General features: G+C 35.1%; 2 protein-coding genes across 2 annotated transcripts; one reads left to right on the top strand and one right to left on the bottom strand.

Moving 5' to 3' along the window:
- The first annotated feature begins 758 nt into the window (after nt 1-758).
- Nucleotides 759-11,660, top strand: LOC140766567 (uncharacterized). Its single transcript, XM_073105973.1, has 10 exons — nt 759-1,249; nt 2,873-2,942; nt 3,486-3,610; nt 5,458-5,566; nt 5,637-5,700; nt 5,784-5,839; nt 7,117-7,224; nt 9,982-10,131; nt 10,709-10,879; nt 11,086-11,660. The coding sequence occupies exons 1-10, from the start codon at nt 996-998 to the stop codon at nt 11,317-11,319; spliced, it is 1,341 nt and encodes a 446-aa protein (XP_072962074.1). The 5' UTR covers nt 759-995; the 3' UTR covers nt 11,320-11,660.
- Nucleotides 11,661-12,012: 352 nt separating this feature from the next.
- Nucleotides 12,013-20,096, bottom strand: LOC140766568 (chlorophyll a-b binding protein 7, chloroplastic). The gene is made up of 6 exons (XM_073105975.1): nt 19,873-20,096; nt 19,618-19,784; nt 18,673-18,819; nt 16,792-16,924; nt 16,243-16,335; nt 12,013-12,417 (listed from the first exon to the last, which is right to left on the bottom strand). The coding sequence occupies exons 1-6, from the start codon at nt 20,005-20,007 to the stop codon at nt 12,109-12,111; spliced, it is 984 nt and encodes a 327-aa protein (XP_072962076.1). The 5' UTR covers nt 20,008-20,096; the 3' UTR covers nt 12,013-12,108.
- Between the last annotated feature and the right edge of the window lie 48 nt (nt 20,097-20,144).

The raw sequence follows: 20,144 nt of genomic DNA, 5'->3' as shown, positions 1-20,144 counted from the left end.
TCTTTCTTCATGGTATTAGCTTTATTCCTAAAGTAAATAAGGTCTAATGATGAAATAATTATTTAACTTTTTTTTAACAAGATGTAATTTATAAGGCAAATACTAATATCCCTCTAAAATTCATAATCTTAATATAATGGCTTTAATAGCCGGTTTTCCTACCTGGTACCAAGTTTTCAGTTTTAGTTCTAAAACCACGTTACGTTAAAAAAAAGGAGGGCATAGTGGTCAAGATAATTTGATTACGTGTGCATATGGATTACACATTCTTTTCTTCCGTTAAGATTTCTCTTAGATATATGCCCTATTATAGGAGATATCATTTAATAGTAAACAATTTAAATTTGATTATTTGAAGACAGACTTCAATATAAATATAATTCTCTATCTCTATCTGTTATTAAATTTAATTTAAATCAATCTTAAACTAATGAGAGATCTATAATACATAATCAAAGAGATAAAATTTAATTAAACTTTTATCAAGTTAATTATAAAAAAATAGCAATACTCTTATTCTGATATATATACATTACTCTCATATATATATATATATATATATATATATATAATAATTAGCGGTAATATATTTTAAAATTTTTTGCATTTCTATTATATGGGAAAAGGGAAAAAAGAAAAAGGGTCATTTATTTATTTTAATTGACACGCGTTGTTCTTGTATAGGTAGCGAGTGGCGCATGGTGCCGACCACTACATAAGCCGTTGGCGGAAAACCACACAACAGCGGTTGCTTAGACGAAGCAGGCTTTTTCCTTTTCCTCTCCTTTCTCTTCCCGCCGGTCAATCCGAAACATCCCGGATCAAGGAGGAGGAGGGAAAATAATAAATAAAAAAATAGAAAGAAAGAAAGGAAAATAAAAGAATATAGAGGGAAAATAAAATAAGATAAGATAAGAACGGTTTCTTGATGTTGAGGGACCTAGGTGGCTCTTTGTAGCTACTTTTGGCAGTAGAGAGTGCTCGAAGCAAAGGAGATGGGCTGTTGGAGCGGCACTGTTTCTCCTCATCTCCCCCTCTACCTGGGCCGCCTCCCCCCAGCCAAGAACAAGAAGCATCACCATCATCTTATCCACAGCAATGTCTTGTTGAATTTAGGGCATCATCGACACCAGCAGAAGCAGTGCCCCATCAGGGCGAGGAGGATTTCTTGCTATGCGGAAGAACCCACCAGTAAGTCACCCGGCGATGACCCTACCACTGGAATTCAGATCTATTCTCAGATCGAGAGGTACCCCCCCCCCCCCCCCCCCCCCCCCCTATCAATAACCTTACAACCTGTTATTCCTAGGACAATTTACTTGCTGGCTTACTCCCTTTTCCTATTCCTAGAGTTGCACCTTAAAACTAATTTTGAGATCCTGATTTATCTACATTTATATAGACTCCGGACTCCAAAATTGGTTATTATATTTGGAATTAGGATCTGATATAGCAATATGTTCATTTCCGATGTTCCATTTTCTGAAATTTTGTATCTCCTCTCGTCGTGCCGACTGTGGATAGAACAGGGCCAGAGCTTCTGGGATAAGGGAAATTAGGACCAAAGAAGGATATATCATACGCCATCAGATGTGATACAGAGCCGACTTTTTTTTTTAATTGTAATCATTTTTCGATAAAGAAAATGTTATTTGACATGCATGTGGTGATGTAAGATGAGGACAGGATGTTGCTGGCTGACTGCAAGATAGACAAAAATGTCACCACATGATAAATTAACTCTCTCTAACTAAAGTTTCTAAGTACTTGTTAAGGATTAAATAAGCATAATCTGTTTAAGATGGTTGGTTGCCAGAAATTTGGTAAATGTAAGCCTTACACAATTCAAAAGTTAATTTTACCAAGTTCCTAACCTTTTTAATTTAGGGCTGCAGCAGACTTCACACACAAAACTAGTAATCGCAGGGTAAATCAGAGCTAATAGGAGTAAAAAAGAAATCTCAACCAGAATTTTCTGCTTTGCTTAAAGATTTAAAGTACAGATTTATAGGCATAAAGATTGTAACCACCATAATAGTGGACTAAGTCATGAACTTTTAACCCATTAACTTCTTAACTAGCACGAACCCACAAAAAATTAGCGACCGTCCGATACAGGCTCTCTCTCTCTCTTCTCTCTAATTTTTTTTCAGTTTTTCTCTCTCTCCATTGTCCAATCTCTCTCTCTAGCCTCTCCCTCTCTTTTTTTCTTCCTCTCTTTCTTTCCTCTAATCTCTTCCTCCCTCACTTTCTGCCTCTCTCTCTCTGTTAATCTCTGTTGCTGCAACAGAAAGTCTGTTGCAGTTATAGAAAGTTAGATATAGACACGAGAGAGAGTGGAGAGTGCACAAGTTGGAGAAAGAGAGAGAGGGAAAGGGAAGGGAGTGAGAGAAGAAATGATAAAAACTGAGAAAAAAAATTGCCTTGTGGCCATAAGAGAGAGAGAGAGAGAGAGAGAGAGAGAGAGAGAGAGAGAGAGAGAGAGAGATGAGGGAGAGAGAAATTAAAAAAAAAAAAATTGGCCTTGTGGTAGTAAGAGAAAGAGAAGGGAGAGAAGAAAGAAAGAAATTGAATTTTTTTTTTGCCTTGACAGTAATAAAGAGAGTGGAAAAGAGGAGGGTCAACTTAGTCATTTTTTTATTTATAAATAATATTTATAATTTTACGTAATTAAAAAATGATCCGATACGGGTGGCCGATACGAGCGATTTGTATCAATTTTTGGATTGCCAATCCTGTTCCCAATACCAATTTTTGAAATCTTGATTTTTAGTCTTTTCAATTTAATGTGTAATGACTCATTGTGTTGTTTACACTTATATAATGTTTCATCTAATGTTATAAATGATAAGACTCTCAATTTTTACTGCAGATTAATTACTGAAACTGCAAGGCAGTCTCAGTATGGATGGGGGACATCTGGAGATTGGAGTGAAATTGAGGTTTGTTCCTTTAATTTGTAGGGATAACTAATTTTTCTTGCTTTCTAGTGTCTTACTACTAGTCAAATGCTAGAGAACCAGGTTTCATCGAAGTCCTTTCCACTAAAGTGGTGTAATATGAATGTGACGTAAGAGAAAAGAATTGAACTCAGAACTTCTTACACTGAACACCCTGCTTGGGTATACTGATGCTAGATCTGAATGGATTTTCCATTTAAAAGAAAATCTTTTGTGTCAAATATCTTAATTCTTTAGAAGTATGTTTATTTTGGATGATTCCAATGCATTTCACATTCTTAGAAGTATGTTTATATTCGCCAAAATGCTTTGGCAGATACTGATTTGTATTATCTTTTCTTGCATTTTTAAAATTCTCATTCCTTCTTTTTTTTATTCCTTTCACTTCAATGCCTTTACTTTTGTTCCTTTTCCCTTTTCTCCTTTTCTGATCATGTACTTAACTACTTATGATGACACTTAATCCTATTAATATCCTCTCAATTAACCTGACCTGCAAATTATCTTATGTTACCATTTCTTTAGGGTGCATGGGTGCTTCGACCAAAAAACTCAAAGCCTACGTCTGTCGTACATTTTGTTGGTGGTATTTTTGTTGGAGCGGCACCTCAACTTACATATCGCTTTTTTCTTGAGCGTCTTGCTGATAAGTAAGTCGTGTTTTTATTTATTCATCTTTGCTCAATGCATCTTAAGCAACTATTAATGAATCTTTGTGTAGTGGAAGTGTGGAACTTCTAAATTATATACTGAGTTTCTTCATGGAAAATAACTAATGTTTACTTAGGTTTAAAAATTTTCGTTTCCATGACTCACTAGACATACTTGAAATATGTATGATATCCTGCAGACTTACAAACAATTAAATAGTCAATTTCCTCCTTTGGCATTTTATCTGTAGTGGAATCATCAAAAGTGCAACTATTTAGTTGGAGTTCTGGAAAATAACTCATATATCGCTATTTAATGATTTTTTTTTTTCATTCTTGTATGCTGCAACCACAATCCCAAAGACACAATGAATATTAAAGTATGAAAAATGGTAGCAAAAACACATCTTCTCTGTCATTACTGCAGGGAATTACAAAGGTATACCAATGCAAGTACTTAACAGATGCCTATCTAAAGAATCCATTTCTAGAACCAGAATGTCTGCTCAAACTAAAGTGAAGTCTATCCACAACATCTACAAGGAACCAACCATGTTATGCATGCAAATACATGACAAGTGTTTTATGGGTGGATTGATAATTAGTCCAACACATTCTCAGTATCACCTACAATTAATTATTATATGGCATGTCTTTCGATAGAATACAATTTATTTAATAAAGAAGCCTTAATACTTGACCATTTTCTTTGTGTGTGTGTGTGACAGAGAGAACTTGACTATCTTACTGCTAAACACTTCAACTTTTGATTGAGATCATCTAAGATATACTATGATATTACGGGGATGGTGTTAGTTTAGAAGAAATTTAGATGTTTAATTCAGAGAGAGTGTACCTGATATATCTTTTAAAGAAAATATTCTCCTACTCAATTAATTTTTTCTTCTTTTTTCCTTTTGATATGGAAGGCCTAATGTTTTATTTAATTTTTTTTTCTTTCATAATTTTATGTCAATTAGTGTTACAACTCAGAATTTCAAAAATAAATAATTAATTATTTAATTAGAGATAATTATTTAGATAATGACGAATTTAGTTTTATCTTTTAGGTCTTGTTTGCTTTGAGTTCAAAGACCCCCTTGAACAGGTTTAGGAAACCCAACCTTGTTCAGTAATCAAATATATTTGTCTTTTTCATATTTAACCATGTTTACTCTCCAAAAAATTTAAGTTTAAAAAATAAGATTAACTAATCGAATTTTGAGCTTATCCTCAAACCAACAAGACCTTATATTTTAGGATTTAAACTAAATTGAATTATATTTTTTATTAGGTAAAAAAAATAGATTAGAATCCCTATGACTTTTATATCTTAGAAAAGAAAAAAAAAACCTAAAAAGAAATTTTTTGGCAACGGTACAGTACTGACAAAAAAAACTAGGTTTTATGGGCTGCTCCGTAGAAACATGTATAAGACTTCAGAGCCTCATCCCCAATTAATGTGGTCTGAACACAACTGCATAAGTGCTAGTAGTAAACTATGAGCTAGCTAGAAGCCTAGAACATCAGCTTGTCATGCTGGACATATTGAGTATAAATATAGATAGTATGCTTGTCCTTTTTTCAAGTTGCAGAAGAGAAACATTACCATTTTAAGGGTCTCAATAGCTGGATTAGCTATTATCCAAATATTATAATTTTCTGAGCAGCACTATTTTTTTTATTGGCACTGACAATTAATCCTCATTTACATATGTAATTTGTTCTTTCATCTTTTATCTATAATGTAAGTGTGTACAATATTTAAGTGGATCAGTTCTATCATATTTTTGTTCTTTTCTACGAACTTTGGAAAATGATTGTTGTTAAATTATTTTGTTACCTAGGGGAGCTTTGGTTATTGCAACACCTTTTGCTAGTGGCTTCGATCACTTCTTAATTGCTGACGAAGCACAGTTCAAGTTTGATAGATGCCTGCGATATTTGAAGGATACAGTAAGTCATCATTTACCAATTGAAAAAGAGATGCTGCTTGGAATTTAATATGTCGTCTATCATACTACAGGTAAACGACCTCCCGACATTTGGTATAGGTCATTCTCTTGGATCTGTCATCCACCTTCTAATAGGTATACTCTCTTAATCTGAATGCATAGTTATTTGGTTTGTCATTATTATTTTGCAATTAATATAATCTTGTAAAATATTTTAGGATCAAGATATGCTGTCCAAAGAAATGGAAATGTATTAATGGCTTTCAACAACAAGGTAATAAATTTGCATTGCTTCATAGTTCTCCTGGTATTCTTGGTTAATAACCCATTACTGCAATATTTTTGCTACTTGGTGGAAAAAAAAAATATTATATTCCTCATAGTTTTAATTGATCATCAATGATCAGAAATGGCTATATTCTCATAGTTATATTCTCAAAGTCATCCTAGTTCTATAGCCGACAGAATATTTTCTTTATTTTTTTGGATACCCAAAGTATTTTTTATTTTTTTCTCCATCTGTATTTTGTATTTAATTATCTTTTCATCAACAGTAATGAATGTTTCTTATGTATAATCACATGCCTGAATCTTTGTTCCAAAATTGGAACAGCAAGATATGACATATTTGCAGGGAAGCATGTGCACTTTTCTTGCATTACAATTTTGTCTTCTTCAAGTTGTTAATGGTAACTACTGAAAGATGTTTAAATTATGGTTCTAAGATTCAGCCGGTCTCAATCCATGGCCGATACTCGAGCTGTATCAGATCGGGTATCGGTTGTATCGATCAATCCCACCCGATACGGGCTCCCTTCTCTCCTCTCTTCTCTCTTCTCTCTTCTCTCTTCTTTCTCTCCCTCTTTCTTCTCTCCATTTTTTTTCATTTCTTCGCTATTCTCCTATCTCTCTCATTTCTCTCTCTACTCTAGCCTTTCCCTATCTATTTTTCTTTTTGTCTAAGTTAGATAGAAAGACAAGAGAGAGAGAGAGTGGAGAGAGAGAGAGATGTAGGAACAAATTGAGAGGGAAAGAGAAAAGAATTTTAAAAAATGAGAGAAATAAAATTGCCTTGCTTGTAAGAGAGGGTGGAAGAGAGAGAGAGAGAGAGAAAGAAAGAGGAAGGAGAGAAAAGAAATGAAAAAATAAAATCAAAAAATTAAAATAAAATTTGCTTTGTATAAGAGAGGGAGAGGAAGAGAGAGATAAAGAGAAGGGAGAGAAGAAAAGAAAACGGGAAGAAGACAGAAAGAAAAGTAAAAAGGAGAGCCAACTCAGTATTCATCAAAATTTTAGATAAGTTAATATATTTTTTTAGTTTTTTGGTTTCATGTGTGAGTAATTATTATTTTTTTATTTTCTTATTATTTTTCTAGTTTTTAGAAATTTGTTTGTATTTTTAAAAAATATTTAAAATTTTACGTAATTAAAAATAGTCTGATCCGATATGGATGACTAATATGTATTGTCTTTTCGAATAGTCAATCTCAATCTTAATACTGAGTTTTGGAACCTTAGTTTAAAGGTGATGATATTTTTGTTCCTTTACAGGAAGCAAGCCTGGCTGTTCCATTATTCTCTCCTGTTATTGTTCCAATGGCTCAAAATTTTGGTCCACTTCTATCTCAGCTAACATCATCTCCAACAATTCGCCTTGGGGTTAGTGTACATACCTCTAATTTCATACTATAGTTGGCTCATTGTTTTATGTCTTGATTAGTTGTATTGTGAATAGTTTATCTTATTCGTTATCCCTCTTCATCATCTATCAAATCCTAAAATCTGTGGATCCCTACTTGCTTGTAGCATATAGTCAATAGTTGCCAATTTTGCAAAGTTATTTAATGAGCATGGCCAGTTGGATGTGGATTCTATGGTTAGTGTTTGTACAAGCACTTCTACAAAAGTACTGAGTGCTTATATATTTATGTGTCTTATATACTATTGCTAAATCATGAATTTGAGTTAATGCATTCAATTTCTCCTCCTGTTTTAGTACTGAGGGTTTTCGTAAGTCCACGACAAAAGTGCCACAGGTTACCTAAAATGGATGTCTGTCTTGTCCATCATATCAAAATTCTTTTCACAGTTGATGGTTCTTGTTTCACATGGAAGGATTTTGTTACGAATTCCTTCTGTAAGCCACGCTTCTGTTCTGTGTTTTAGCTGGCAAATGCAGCTGGACGGAGTATTGGGTAGACACTAGACAAGTAGCCAGATATATACTACACCAATACTATCGTAGAACAGTTACCTATAATTCCCTAGTTCACTTCGAACTTTATTTCTTACATGGGATCTTCATCTTATCATGATAATCCATCTTAGCACCTGATACGTTTTTTTTATGAAATATATGGTTCATTTGTCTAGTTGGCAGATTTGTTGCGTTTGAGAACATTCTCTTGTTGAATCTTGGTCACTTAGTTCTCCATTTGGACTATTTCTATGTCTATCAGAACTTCGGTGTACTGGTTTGCAATTGTATGATGTTGCGTAGAAGTTAGAAGTGAGCATCAAACCAGTTTGACTGTACTTGACTTATGTTGCTCAGAAAATAGATATCCATTTAGACCTTTTATGTTTTCTAGTTCATAAGAAAAAGTCTCAGTATTCAACTTTTTAATTGAAATGCCTTTAAAGTGGTTTTGGTGTAAAGATGGAAAGGGGGATAGATAAGAAGTGTATTCTACTTGAGAAACAAAGTAGAACATATGAAGAATATTCCTTGTAAAAACATGCATGAAAAGATATTCCTGCAAATATGTCAAAAAGATTGTTTTAGCAGTAATGCAAAATTTAGCTTAATATATGGAGAAGAAAATCATTTTTATGTTTCATATTTTGGCACCTTGTTCCTCTTTCTCTCTTATTGATCTGCTTCTTGTGCCCTCAGAGGACTGCATTTTGATCAATTAAGCTCTTCTTGACCATTTTTATTGTTCTTTTCTAATTTAGACAGCAAGAAGTCTAAACATTGTATCTCCATATCTTGCACCTTTTTTCTTTTTCCTTATCTTGTTTAGTATCAACTTCCTGGTGAATGTTTGGAAAGGTGGCATAATTCATAATTACCATGGATTTGAAGCTTGTCTGTCATGGTCATGATGATAAAGATTTTTTTGAACTTTCCAACATTATGTCCCTGCGGAAGATATATCTAATAAGACCAATGTAAGTTGATCCCCTTTTTTTTTCTGACCTATCATTCCTTCCACCCTATGTGTGTATGTGTATATGTATCCACTCCATGTGTATTACATTGGACCATTCTTCATCTCAGTAAAGGTATTTTGTCTTTTATCTGAAACCCATACTGGATCTCAAGAGTCATGACTGTACTGTGATATATGTGAAAAGAAAGGCTTGCAGCCTTGCAGACTATTTGCTAACATAATTAACACAGAGAAGGACATGCGTGTCCTACCAGATAAGTCCACCCACCTTTTTCTATGTCAGATACATGTCGTCCTATTAGTTTCTTAAGGTGGACACATCAATAACATCAATAATGAAGTTCTGAGATGATTTAAATAATAAGGTGAATAATATAAAAGTTAGATGATTGCAGACTTAATAGTATGGTGTAGAATTTAAATTTTGGATGATCCATGAAGCCTGTTGGGGAAAAGATGTGAATCGATGGCAATAATACCAATCCGTTATTTCATTTGAAATTATGTAGAACAAGAAGTCGAGAACAATAGACTTCTAATAATGCTGGATTGCTAGCCATTTGACACAGAAGTTAACTGAACCCATGTCATTCCACTGCTTGTCAATGAACTTGATTTGCTGCTCATATGGATGATATCACACTTGATGAAAAATATATTATACATTTTACCATCTTGTAAAATAAACATATTCTTTTATCTTGTCTATCCCTTTATCTTGTTTCTTCCTCTTGGTGGACGCTATAATGACTTCCAAATCTTCACTTCAATGTCCTTCACTCCTTGCAATATTTTCCCATTTTAAAATATTAAAAGAAAAAGGCACACAGTTTAAATGTTATTCTACACGTCCCTTTAGAGGGACCCAACCTTTAGATCATGAAGCTGGCATTTATGTCCATCCAAGGCTGCTAGACACATAACAGTTTGCTCCTTGGAGATGCCTTTCAGAGTGGAGGAGGATAAATGCCGGCAGGTCTCAGATTAAGGCTATAAGCCTATAAGCATCTTACTGTGAAATTAATGTACCTAAATATAGTTGTATATTCTATATAATTTCCTTGAAATTCCTCTTACCATGGTACTTACCATACTAGTAGAAGTTAATAACAGATTTTACGAAAAGCAAAATAACGTTATGCATTTTCAGGAATTCATAAAAAAAATTCTGTCCTTTTGCTTTATGTTGTTTCTTGTCAGTCACTTTGAGCTAATTTAATTATCCTTATTGGACAAATAGGCGGAAATGGCTATGAAGCAACTAGAGAGTCTCAGTCCTCCAATTATGAAGCAAGTCCTACCTTTGGTTGAGCAACTTCCTCCACTGTACATGGATTTAGTTCAGGGGAGAGAAGATTTTACTCCTAAACCAGAGGAAACTCGCCGATTGGTATGTAAGATACTTCAGTTGTTCCTTGATTTTCAGAATTTGAGAAAGCTACTGGAATTTATTTAAGGATCTCTATGGGTGGTATGTGTCTTTGTGATTGCTCATACCATCATACGCTTTTGTGCCAAGTTCATGCATGTAGATGCATCTTAATGTCATGCACCTTTGAGTGCTTCAGATGCTAATTCCATTATTACTTTTTACTTCATAAGTCATAACAGTAGATTGAAGATATCTTTCCAAAAAGAAGAAAGCTAAACAGGTAATTAACTTGATAAGTTATGCAGTTGTGAAACTTTTGTTGTATTAGGGACCAGTAGGTAACAAAAGATAGATGTACTTTTCCTCAAAGTAATATTTGGAAGAAAGTTGTATAGGTTTCATTGTTCCAGATATACAGGAAGGTGAATTGGGTAGTTAGTGGTAATAAGAAAGATTGGGGTTCTATTTAACATGAATTCTGTCACTGAGTATAAATGAATACTTACTTCGGAGTCTTACTTAATTAGCTACTTCTCACATACATTAGCATCACATATTCTATAATAAGTTGCAAACTTTTCACCTTCTTTTTCAGATAAAGTCTTATTATGGCATTTCACGGAACCTCTTGATAAAGTTCAAGGATGACAACATTGATGAAACTTCCACTCTAGCGCAAGTATTAAGCTCTGAATCCACCATAAGTTCCATGCTGGATATATCAATTAGAAGTATGTCAGGGGACCATGGACTTCCCTTGCAACAGGTACCTTCTGGTTTTACATGTTAAGTATGAAATGACTAGGTTGACGCTTACTGGCAATAATTCAGGAACAACATGATTGTCCAACTATATGTTGTTAACCCACTATGATGTCATCTAACAACACACATCTCGCCCATATATTCAGTATGTTTTTGTTTTTTGTTTAATTTTTTTCGGTCTTCATTAGAACATGGCTACGATTTCAGATCTTGCCAGATGTTCCACCTGCAATGGCTGATGCTGTGAACCGAGGTGGTGAACTTTTAGCAAATCTGACAGCTGGAACACCATGGGAAGCAGTGGCAAAAGAAGTAGGCAACACGTTGGGTACTGACTCGGGTATCCTGAGGGCGCAGATCTCAAAGGATGTTAATATGCTAGTTGATGTAATTGCTTCATGGATGACCTCAAACTCTGGTCCAAGACTTCTTCGACCATAAGATGAGCTTTACCCATACAATTAACCGTCCAATTGCAACACTGAACTTGCAAAAATGGCTCTGGACCTGCCGGTGCAGCCTTTCGTATGTACATATTTTACATCCCTGCAAGTTATTTTCTCCAGGGTCCCCCATATAAATGTATACATGCATGATGCATCATCTCTATCGCCCAAGTAGGAAGCGAATCAAAAGATCGCTTGCAAGTTCGTACATCGCCTATAATAATTACATGATGTATATATTTAAATTCAAAAAACAGCTTTCTCTTTATTGATGTCCCCTCGAATTATATCTAGTGTATCATTGACACTGAAAACTGATGGTAGAGTTACTTACAATATGTCGTCATTATTTTTCAACCTCTCGTTTCTTGTTTTAAACATTATCTAGCTCTTATATTTTTATCTTTTTATTCATATCTTTATGTTTCTCTTCTTGGACACATTTTTTGCTTTCTACTTTATTGTGTCTTGTGTTTTGGATATTGTCGCATCAGATAAACTCTATCTAGCAGATAAATTAGCATGTATTGTTCATTTTATTGAGCTTTTGACCAAATTAGCATTCTTTTTAAATTTTATTTACCCACCCAAATAGATCACTCCAGCGAAAAGGGTCTATTAAGGATAATGACTCCCTTTTTCTTTTCTTTTCTTTTCTTTTCTTTTTTTTTTTTATGAGAAAGTATAATGACACTTCAATATCAACATAATTTCATTTATATACTCTTCCTTTTGTGCTTCGAGACATCATCTATTATAGATCTGCAAATGTACTGAAGCATTCCTATGTTACAATTGTTTTGACACTATAAATCGCATTGTTGTGGAACGGGTCTGAGATATGCTCAATAAGGTTCTGTATAGGACCCTTACCAGTTAGAGCTGCCTGGATGTAGAAGCCTACCCAGGCAATCATTGCCAAGCGGCCATTTTTTATCTCCTTTACCTTAAGCTCTTCAAAAGCAACAGGATCTTTGGAAAGTCCGAGTGGATCGAAGAGTAAACCTCCTGGATAATTTATGTCACCTGGTAAATAGATTCCCAATGGCTCCAGAGCCTCTATCCCACAGTATCTAGCATATTCTGGTCCGACCTATATGGAGAAAAATCTCATATTTCAGCTGATCTAGAAAGAGTAGGACATAAGAAAGATGACTGGCATTACTCATCAGATCTGTAACATTGAAGGGAATGTAATGAGTTCTCTCATCGAGCAGAATATGTAGAAATTTAATGCTTAGACATATAAGGCATCAACAGGTTTTCTAATAATAATAAAAAAGTGTATGTAAAATTTTCTTTCTTCCTCAATCTGACTTGTAAAAGGAAGCCAATGCAATACTAAAACACAAAAAATAAGTTCCTCGAATGACAGAGCAATTGAGGTTGTCTTCCAACCACAACGAAACTGGTCTCTTAGAAGATCCTAAGTCCTCCCTTCCTCCAATTTTCTGTCATGAAACATGCCTTAAGACCACCGATTTTCAGAAGCTCAAAGGTCAAACTAAACAAAATTTTATGAGCTTGAAGTGTAAGGTGTTATTTGGTTTGCCAACTGCAGTATGAGGACATTTTAGCGTGGCATGATATAAACTGAAACATCATCAAGACCAAATTCCTATGCAATGGAGATGCTAATTAACTAAAATAGCCATCAATAAAATGGCTGGAATAGCAGAAACATTTATGATACGGCCAAAGTGCCAATCAATTATATTTATGAACCTCAATGTCAAGGGCATGGCCAAACATGATTTATTACTCTATTTATAACAACAATGACACCTCTACAAAATATTATCCAATATTATTTAATTTTTCAGGTGATGACAATATAAAGTGAAGGAGGATGTAAATGACCAACACAATCTTATCTCCTAGGCACATATTAGAATTTTCTTTTCATATTGTCAATCCTAACAAGTTGAGGAAAATGAAATTGAGTCAAAAGTGAATATAGTAACCTAAAGGAAGCACAACGACAACTTTTGTTCTAAAAAACATGCTCAATACAAATTCTCCTAAAAAGAAAAAAAAAACTAAAGTTCAAGCAATGAAATCCTCTTCAGGTGAAATGCAGGTTACTAGCAAACTTAGCCTGATTTATACCTGTTACACTTTTTGCATAGCAAGAGAGACTCAGAAATAATAGGCACAACAAAAGTATTTATAATAACCAGAAAAAGATAAATAAAACAAAAATTCTTGTTGGAACGGACTAGGCATGTATGCCACTATTCCTTTTCTTCTTCGTCGTAACGGAGATCGTGAGCAAACTAAACTTTCCCCTTCTTTGAAAACCCTAACTCTTCTCTCTCGCCCCCCATGCAGCTACTTCTTCCCATCTCACCAGCAACCTCGTCGAGCCTCAGTGAGCCTCTCTCTCTCTCCACCATCTCGTTGACATGAGGAGCAGCATCCACACAAGTGGCAGAAAAACTATCAAGACTGAAATAAGCAAAGCAATCAATCATCTAAGTCCTAGAGTCAACCAATCTCTTCTGAGGAAGGTTACACACCGAATCAGCACAAAGTGTTGACATCCACATTCACCTAATATGGGGGATGCTAGATGGCTGTGCAATTATTATAACTATGAAAAACTTGGCCATATTTCAAGAGATTGCAAAGCACCTCATGAGGATGGCACCTAACACCTCATCAACAAGATCAGCACCACGAACAGTTTCACACTGGAGCATTTGGTCAAAATGCAATAGAGTGCAAGATTAGAAATCAAAAAGTAAAGAGAGAGACTATGACTTAACTCAAGAGGAGGCCGAGTATTCCTCTTTGTGGTGACTACAAGGGTATTAAGCAAGGTTTTCAATATTGAAATCGAGACCGGTATCGGCCGTCCGAAAAAACAATATTTAATGACCGTATCGGCAGTATCAGTCGTATCAGCCGCTCGTATCGGATCAGACTATTTTTAAATTACGTAAAATTCTAGATATTATTTAAAAATGCAGAAAAATTTCTAAAAATTTAGAGAAAATGAGAAGAAAATAAAAAAGAAAAGTTACTCATATATAAAGCCTAAAAACTTAAAAAAATGTATTAACTTACTTAAAATTCAAAATTTTGATAAATATTGAGCTCTCTCTCTCCTCTCCGCTCTTCAAATTCAAAACTTACTCACATAAATAAAGTTCTCATTTTTTCTTTACTTCTTTCCCCTTATCTCTCTCCCTCTCTCTCTCTCTTTCTCAGGCTCTCAGCAACTGGTGCTGCTACTTCACCACAGCAGCAATAGTAGAGGTCATCAGATCTACTCAGTGCATTAAGAGAAAGAGAGAGAGAATGAGAGCAATTACAAACTGAAAAAATAATAAAAAATTCATCTAATGTCGCCAGAGATCGAGGTCATCGAATCTTTGTCAGAGAATGTCGTTGGAGGTCGAGGTTGTCGGAGATCTAATCGAATGCCAGTGGAAGAGGTGAGAAAGAAGAGAAAAAGAGAGAAAGGAAGAAAAGAGAGAGAGAAAGAGAGGCAGGTGGAGGTGGGATCTAGGTCAGATCCCACCCATTCTCGCCAGTTTCGGGCAAGATAGACCGGTACGGCTGATCCCATCCGAAACAAATCGGGTATCAGCTACCAAAGCCAAAACTAGGAACCTTGGTATTAAATCATTTGTGATATCAACAAGAAGTTAAATAGGCACTCCCAAACCCTATTCAGATATTCTATACTTCCCATTTTTTATAAAATCTAGTGCTACTCATTTTCTTACCACAATTGCTTTTATTGAACTCATGCCTATTGCACTGAACTTATGGGCACATGTTTAGTAGCTCTATTAGTAACTGATTGTGAAGATAATCTAGCACGACTAGTAGTTCATTGACCCCGTCCAATACCCAAATGACCATTACTAGCTTAGCCTATATAGGTTTAACTCCGCATCTAGCTTTGATTTGCTCAACCTAACATAAGAAAGTCAACTTACTAATATGAGTTCTATTGGAATTCCATCTAAGTATCCTTATATCCATGTTGTACTTCCCCAGCAGTCTTAGACCTTCTTATGTGCTTATAGCCCATCCTTCTACATGTGAGCTATTTTATTAATAAATCTATATAAGTTCAAGGAAGATTTCCTTTTCATCAAGCAATCGATCCTCCCAACTCTCAGCAATCTGCAACCACTATATTATTGGATTCTCCTTGCATACTCTAAATTAGTCTTTAAAGTATATAATAAAATAAAATAAAAGCTTAAGAAAAAGAAAAAAAATTACCTTTTGATAAAGAAATATTGAATTCCTTAATTTCCTCTCTTTGTCCTCTTTTTCATCTTCTCTGACCTTCTATTACTTTCATTCTTATTTTAGTAAAGTGGCTGCCAAAGCCAAACAAATTTGACTAACCCTTAATGGGTTATTGTCTTATTAGAGCATCACCACTAATTCTAAATGGGTTATTACCTTATTGGATGATCATTCGACCCGTGTCCGTTGGCATGGCTTGGCATGGGGGCTGTGCCACTGCCACAGCCCATGCCGGGTGTCATGATCTCATTGGCACAGCTAACATTGCCCAGACATACCAAATGAGTCCAACAATTTAGCAGAAAAATTTTCATCACTGTTTAAGAGGTTATGTGCATCCAACACTACAATTTTCAGATCATTTTGTGCTACCGTGTATTTGACTATGACACATGAAGGTAAATAAACTCCAATAGTTCAATTTCTTTATCAGGGAATCATAAGAATTTCTCAGCTAATTTTGGTTACTCAAAGATATGCATGCATAAGATTAACATTCCTTTGCAGCTTGTATTTATGATGAAATTAATATCACCTACCAAAAATGTTCTCTAAATCTCTCAATCAACTTATTACTTTCTTGAGATGAATCAGAAGAACTACAGACATAACAGGAAGTTTAACAAGAATAAGAGATGTCTGTTACCATAAGAAGTGCTTGGCAGAATGCTATGACAATGACTCCTTGGCTACCAGCTATATGGAATCCTGGAATACCAAGGTAGTCAAGAGTATCACCCTGGGAAAATGAAGCCTATTTTGTCAGTATCAACAAGGTATGGATTATTTCCCACGTTAAAAAAAATGTCCATGGAAATCATTGGAAAGTGTGATACAATCGCTTGATTTCTAATTATAACATGTGCAGCAATGATCATAGAGTAAGAAGATGAACTCCTGCGCATTTGACTGAAGTCTCTAAACAGACATAATCTTGGAAATTATTGGATAATTTAGGTTATCTATTCGTCCATTCATATATCTGCTTTATCAAATCCTCTTAGATATTAATAAATCAAAATTTGGCACAACCAGCAATACAAAGTTCAAATGGTGGATGATACTGTACTAACCATTCTTAAAATTATTCCAAGTTGTATAAAAAGATTCACTTGAAAAACTAGAGAGAAGTTGCATCTTGATATCTTTGGAAGAATAAGATCTGTTCAATAGCTTGCAGATATAAAGCATTCACCTGAAGTTTAGCATACCCAACTTTCCACCAGACAGGCTCTACGAAGTGCACGACACCAAGTACATCTAGCAATTCAGGTATAATGACACCTAGAGATGCAAGCATGGCCCATCGAGCATGCAAAATCTCAAAGCTGCAAAAAGGCATATAAACGACATGCTTAGCGGTGAAGTTGTTACTCTGATAAACTATTTTCAGGGAAACAATTGTACAAATCAAATCCAAGTCAAGTGCTGGAATTCATCAACTATGAACGTAATATCACATTCACAAGCCACTTGATTCATGCAAAAAGAACTTCCTAGTAATAGTATAAAATGCCACTGTATTTAACCTCTAAAGCAAGATTCAAGATACTGAGAACCTCTTATGGCTAACAATCATATGTAACAAGGACTAAGAAATGCAGAATGCAGGATCATCTTCCCTTCACCACTGAGTGTAGTCAATCATAAATCGAAAGTAAACATTAAACACACTTCTAATGTAAACTAATAGAAGCATACAGCATGCTGTTGGGGCTGGAGTTCCTACTGCCCCCATTATACTTTCTAGACAGATTTACTACAGTGCTACTTTATTGTCTACAAAGATTCATATTGCAGGAGTCTCATCAATTTCCTACTTTTGTTGCTAGAGAAGTAATCAATTTCTTTTCGCAATCTTTCACATCTCTCTCAACCTGTTGTTTATTTCTCAAAATAAATTCTGCATACAACAGGATACAAAGTCTCCAGAAATTATTTGAAGGTTTGATTTGGAAAGAAGAAAATAAGTGAACCAAACAACTAAATTACATAAAGAAAAATCTGAGAGCTAATTTAATTTAGCAATTAGTGTAACACCAGAAACTCGCTTAATATGTATGTTCAAAGGCTAGAAACATTAAGAATGAAGATTATTATTGTTGATATGACAAGACAAGCATAAAAAGTTTTTAAAAAAATCACTGTCATGTGCTCATGCTTATTTCAATCAAAAACTGAGGTTTTGTGCTTAGATATCTAGGAGACCAGGACGACTTTTTCTTTTAATTAAGATAAAGCTTTAAAATTTTCAAATGCTCCAATAAAGCTCACTATTTTCCGACAGATTTTATCTGATCTTTTTTTACTGAAGGATTCATACTAATGCCTAAGGAAATACTGCCTTCAATTTTCAAATCATTTAATTGATCTTAAATAGTCAAAATTCAAAATTTCAATATGCCTCCAAGGTGGATGACATGCATCCAACATCGGAACAGGTGTGAGGATAAATTTGCCACTGGAAGTCTGGAAGGAGTCCAAATTACATTAACAAGTTGCTTACAGTGGTGCATGCCTCTTTTTCAACCATTACCACTTTATCACAGGAGGTTCTTCTTCAATCAAGAATCAATAGAATATAACCTACTCTTCCAATAAATCATATAATATGATAATTTGGATCTAGTTTCTCGTCTAGATATGTTTTTCTAGATCATCCCTTGATAAACATAGCAATGTAAGATGAACACATAATAAAATAAGTTATAATTTTACATCTGCAGAAGTGTGTATCATGATTACTTCTTTAGAACAATGAGAGAATGCTTTTTCTAATTACTAAATGGCACAGAAGTTGAAAATTATCCATACATACTTGATTGGAAGTTGGAACTTAATGATCATATTGAGATTTAAGAGTTACCAACCTAATGCTGACCTTGTTATGGTGCATGTTTAAACTTATGACAATTGACAATATAATTAACATCTAGAGATAAGAACGAAAGAAAACTTAGTGTGTTCTTAACTTAGACCCTCAGGCTGTTGATATCCTGCTTACTATTCATTTCACTTGTAGTAGAGATAGAACAGTATGGAGAGAGCTATAAACAGTGATAGGTAATCAACATACTTAAAGTACTTTCTGAAAGCCACAGGATCCTTTGCCAGACCTGCTAGATCAAATCCGTAATCACCAGGAAGATCCCCAGTCAGATAAGGAGGGTAATTGTATGGAATTGGACCGAGCCAGCGAGGGCGGTCCCTCCCATACCAACAACTGTAAGAAGTAACAGCTGATTAGTTAAGATGAGAATGAGATATTATTTTAATGATGCACAAGGTGAAGCATCCAACCTCGTAGTGAGCGAAGTTATGTGGTGAGGCATAATTTATACATTCTTCAAAATCACAGTGGACTTGTTTTGGATTTTTTGTCTTATTGTATTCCACAATTGTTGGAAATCATAAGAACATTTGTAAAAAGGATCCATCAAACATAGATCATTTTGCATAATTGTCCAAAAAGCCAAAAAAAAAAAGTCTTACTTATTCACTCAAAGTTTGTGATGAAATGTTGTTTTGATATTTCATATTGATGTCTATGAGAAAGGCTTATTTAAGGTGTAGGTCATGTGTATTACATGATAAATCTAATTCATTGACTCCAAATAATCCTCTCCTAAAAAGCCTTTTAACGGCTCAACCACAAGGTACACATTTCAGGTCAGGCAAAGCTTTAGGAGGCTTTAAGTCATAAAAGAGAGCTGACAATGACAGCTCACACATTTCCTTGGTCTCTATTTCTATGTGTATATACCCTTCCACCATAGCTATAATTCTAGTCCCCGCAGAACTGACAGAATTCATAACCTTGATTCGGTGTAAAGATTAACGATTCATATGGTACCTTGCAAGTTTGTGATCCCATCTACAATTTATGTAACTTGTAAACCCAAGAAGAATTCCTTGATTTGGTATTATCTATCAAATCAGTGGGGAAGGATGCAGATTTAACGCATTAGGCACGCAAGAGGTTAGAAGTGTTTGAGGTAAAACAATTGAACTTTTTAGCAACCTGGCTTCCCTTGCCTCCCGGGCGAGTGCTTGGAACTTGGAAGAGCTCTCGACAGCCACCTGTTTGGTCTCCTCCATCCTCCGTCGGAGCTGCTCCCCCAGTGAACTGTTGGCCACAGCCTTCACCGCCGTGAAAGGGATAGCCGAGAAGATTACCACCCCAGCGAGCTACAGATAAGAAAATTTTGGGACTAAGAAGAAGAAGAAGAAGAAGAAGAAGAAGAAGAAGAAGAAGAAGGAAGACGGGTGACCTGACCTCTTGCCATGAGGCCGAGAAGCGAGGAGCTGACCTCCGGGGGCAGCGGCTGCAGGGAGGAGAAGAAGGAAAAGAAGAAGAGTTAGAAGAGAAAGGGAGAGGGGAGAGGTGGGAAGGTGGGAAGAGTAGAGCCATGGAATGATGGAATGGAAGCAACGCCTTTGGATGTCTTCGATTCAAGCCGCAAATTGGCAGAGACTGCCAGATAATTTGGAAATGCAAAATTTTCAGGATCGTCAAATGACAGTTCAGCATCGAGTAATGAAATACGA

The sequence above is a fragment of the Typha angustifolia genome, chromosome 9, assembly GCF_048772165.1.
Source record: "Typha angustifolia cultivar Huaian chromosome 9, ASM4877216v1, whole genome shotgun sequence".
In the NCBI taxonomy this organism is placed as follows: Eukaryota; Viridiplantae; Streptophyta; class Magnoliopsida; order Poales; family Typhaceae; genus Typha; species Typha angustifolia.
The sequence above is the reverse complement of the archived record's forward strand: the minus strand, read 5'-3'. Positions and strand labels throughout refer to the sequence as shown.

Bases quoted from the DNA above. Each gene is read 5' to 3' on its own strand.
- LOC140766568 (XM_073105975.1), bottom strand. From the start codon at position 20,007: ATGGCTCTACTCTTCCCACCTTCCCACCTCTCCCCTCTCCCTTTCTCT. The intron at 18,820-19,617 runs GTTGCTAAAAAG...TACTTCTTACAG, and splicing joins CGGGAGGCAAGGGAAGCCAG to TTGTTGGTATGGGAGGGACC. The intron at 12,418-16,242 runs GTAACAGACATC...TTCTCCATATAG, and splicing joins TCTGCCAAGCACTTCTTATG to GTCGGACCAGAATATGCTAG.
- LOC140766567 (XM_073105973.1), top strand. From the start codon at position 996: ATGGGCTGTTGGAGCGGCACTGTTTCTCCTCATCTCCCCCTCTACCTG. The intron at 5,840-7,116 runs GTAATAAATTTG...GTTCCTTTACAG, and splicing joins TAATGGCTTTCAACAACAAG to GAAGCAAGCCTGGCTGTTCC. The intron at 10,132-10,708 runs GTATGTAAGATA...CTTCTTTTTCAG, and splicing joins CAGAGGAAACTCGCCGATTG to ATAAAGTCTTATTATGGCAT.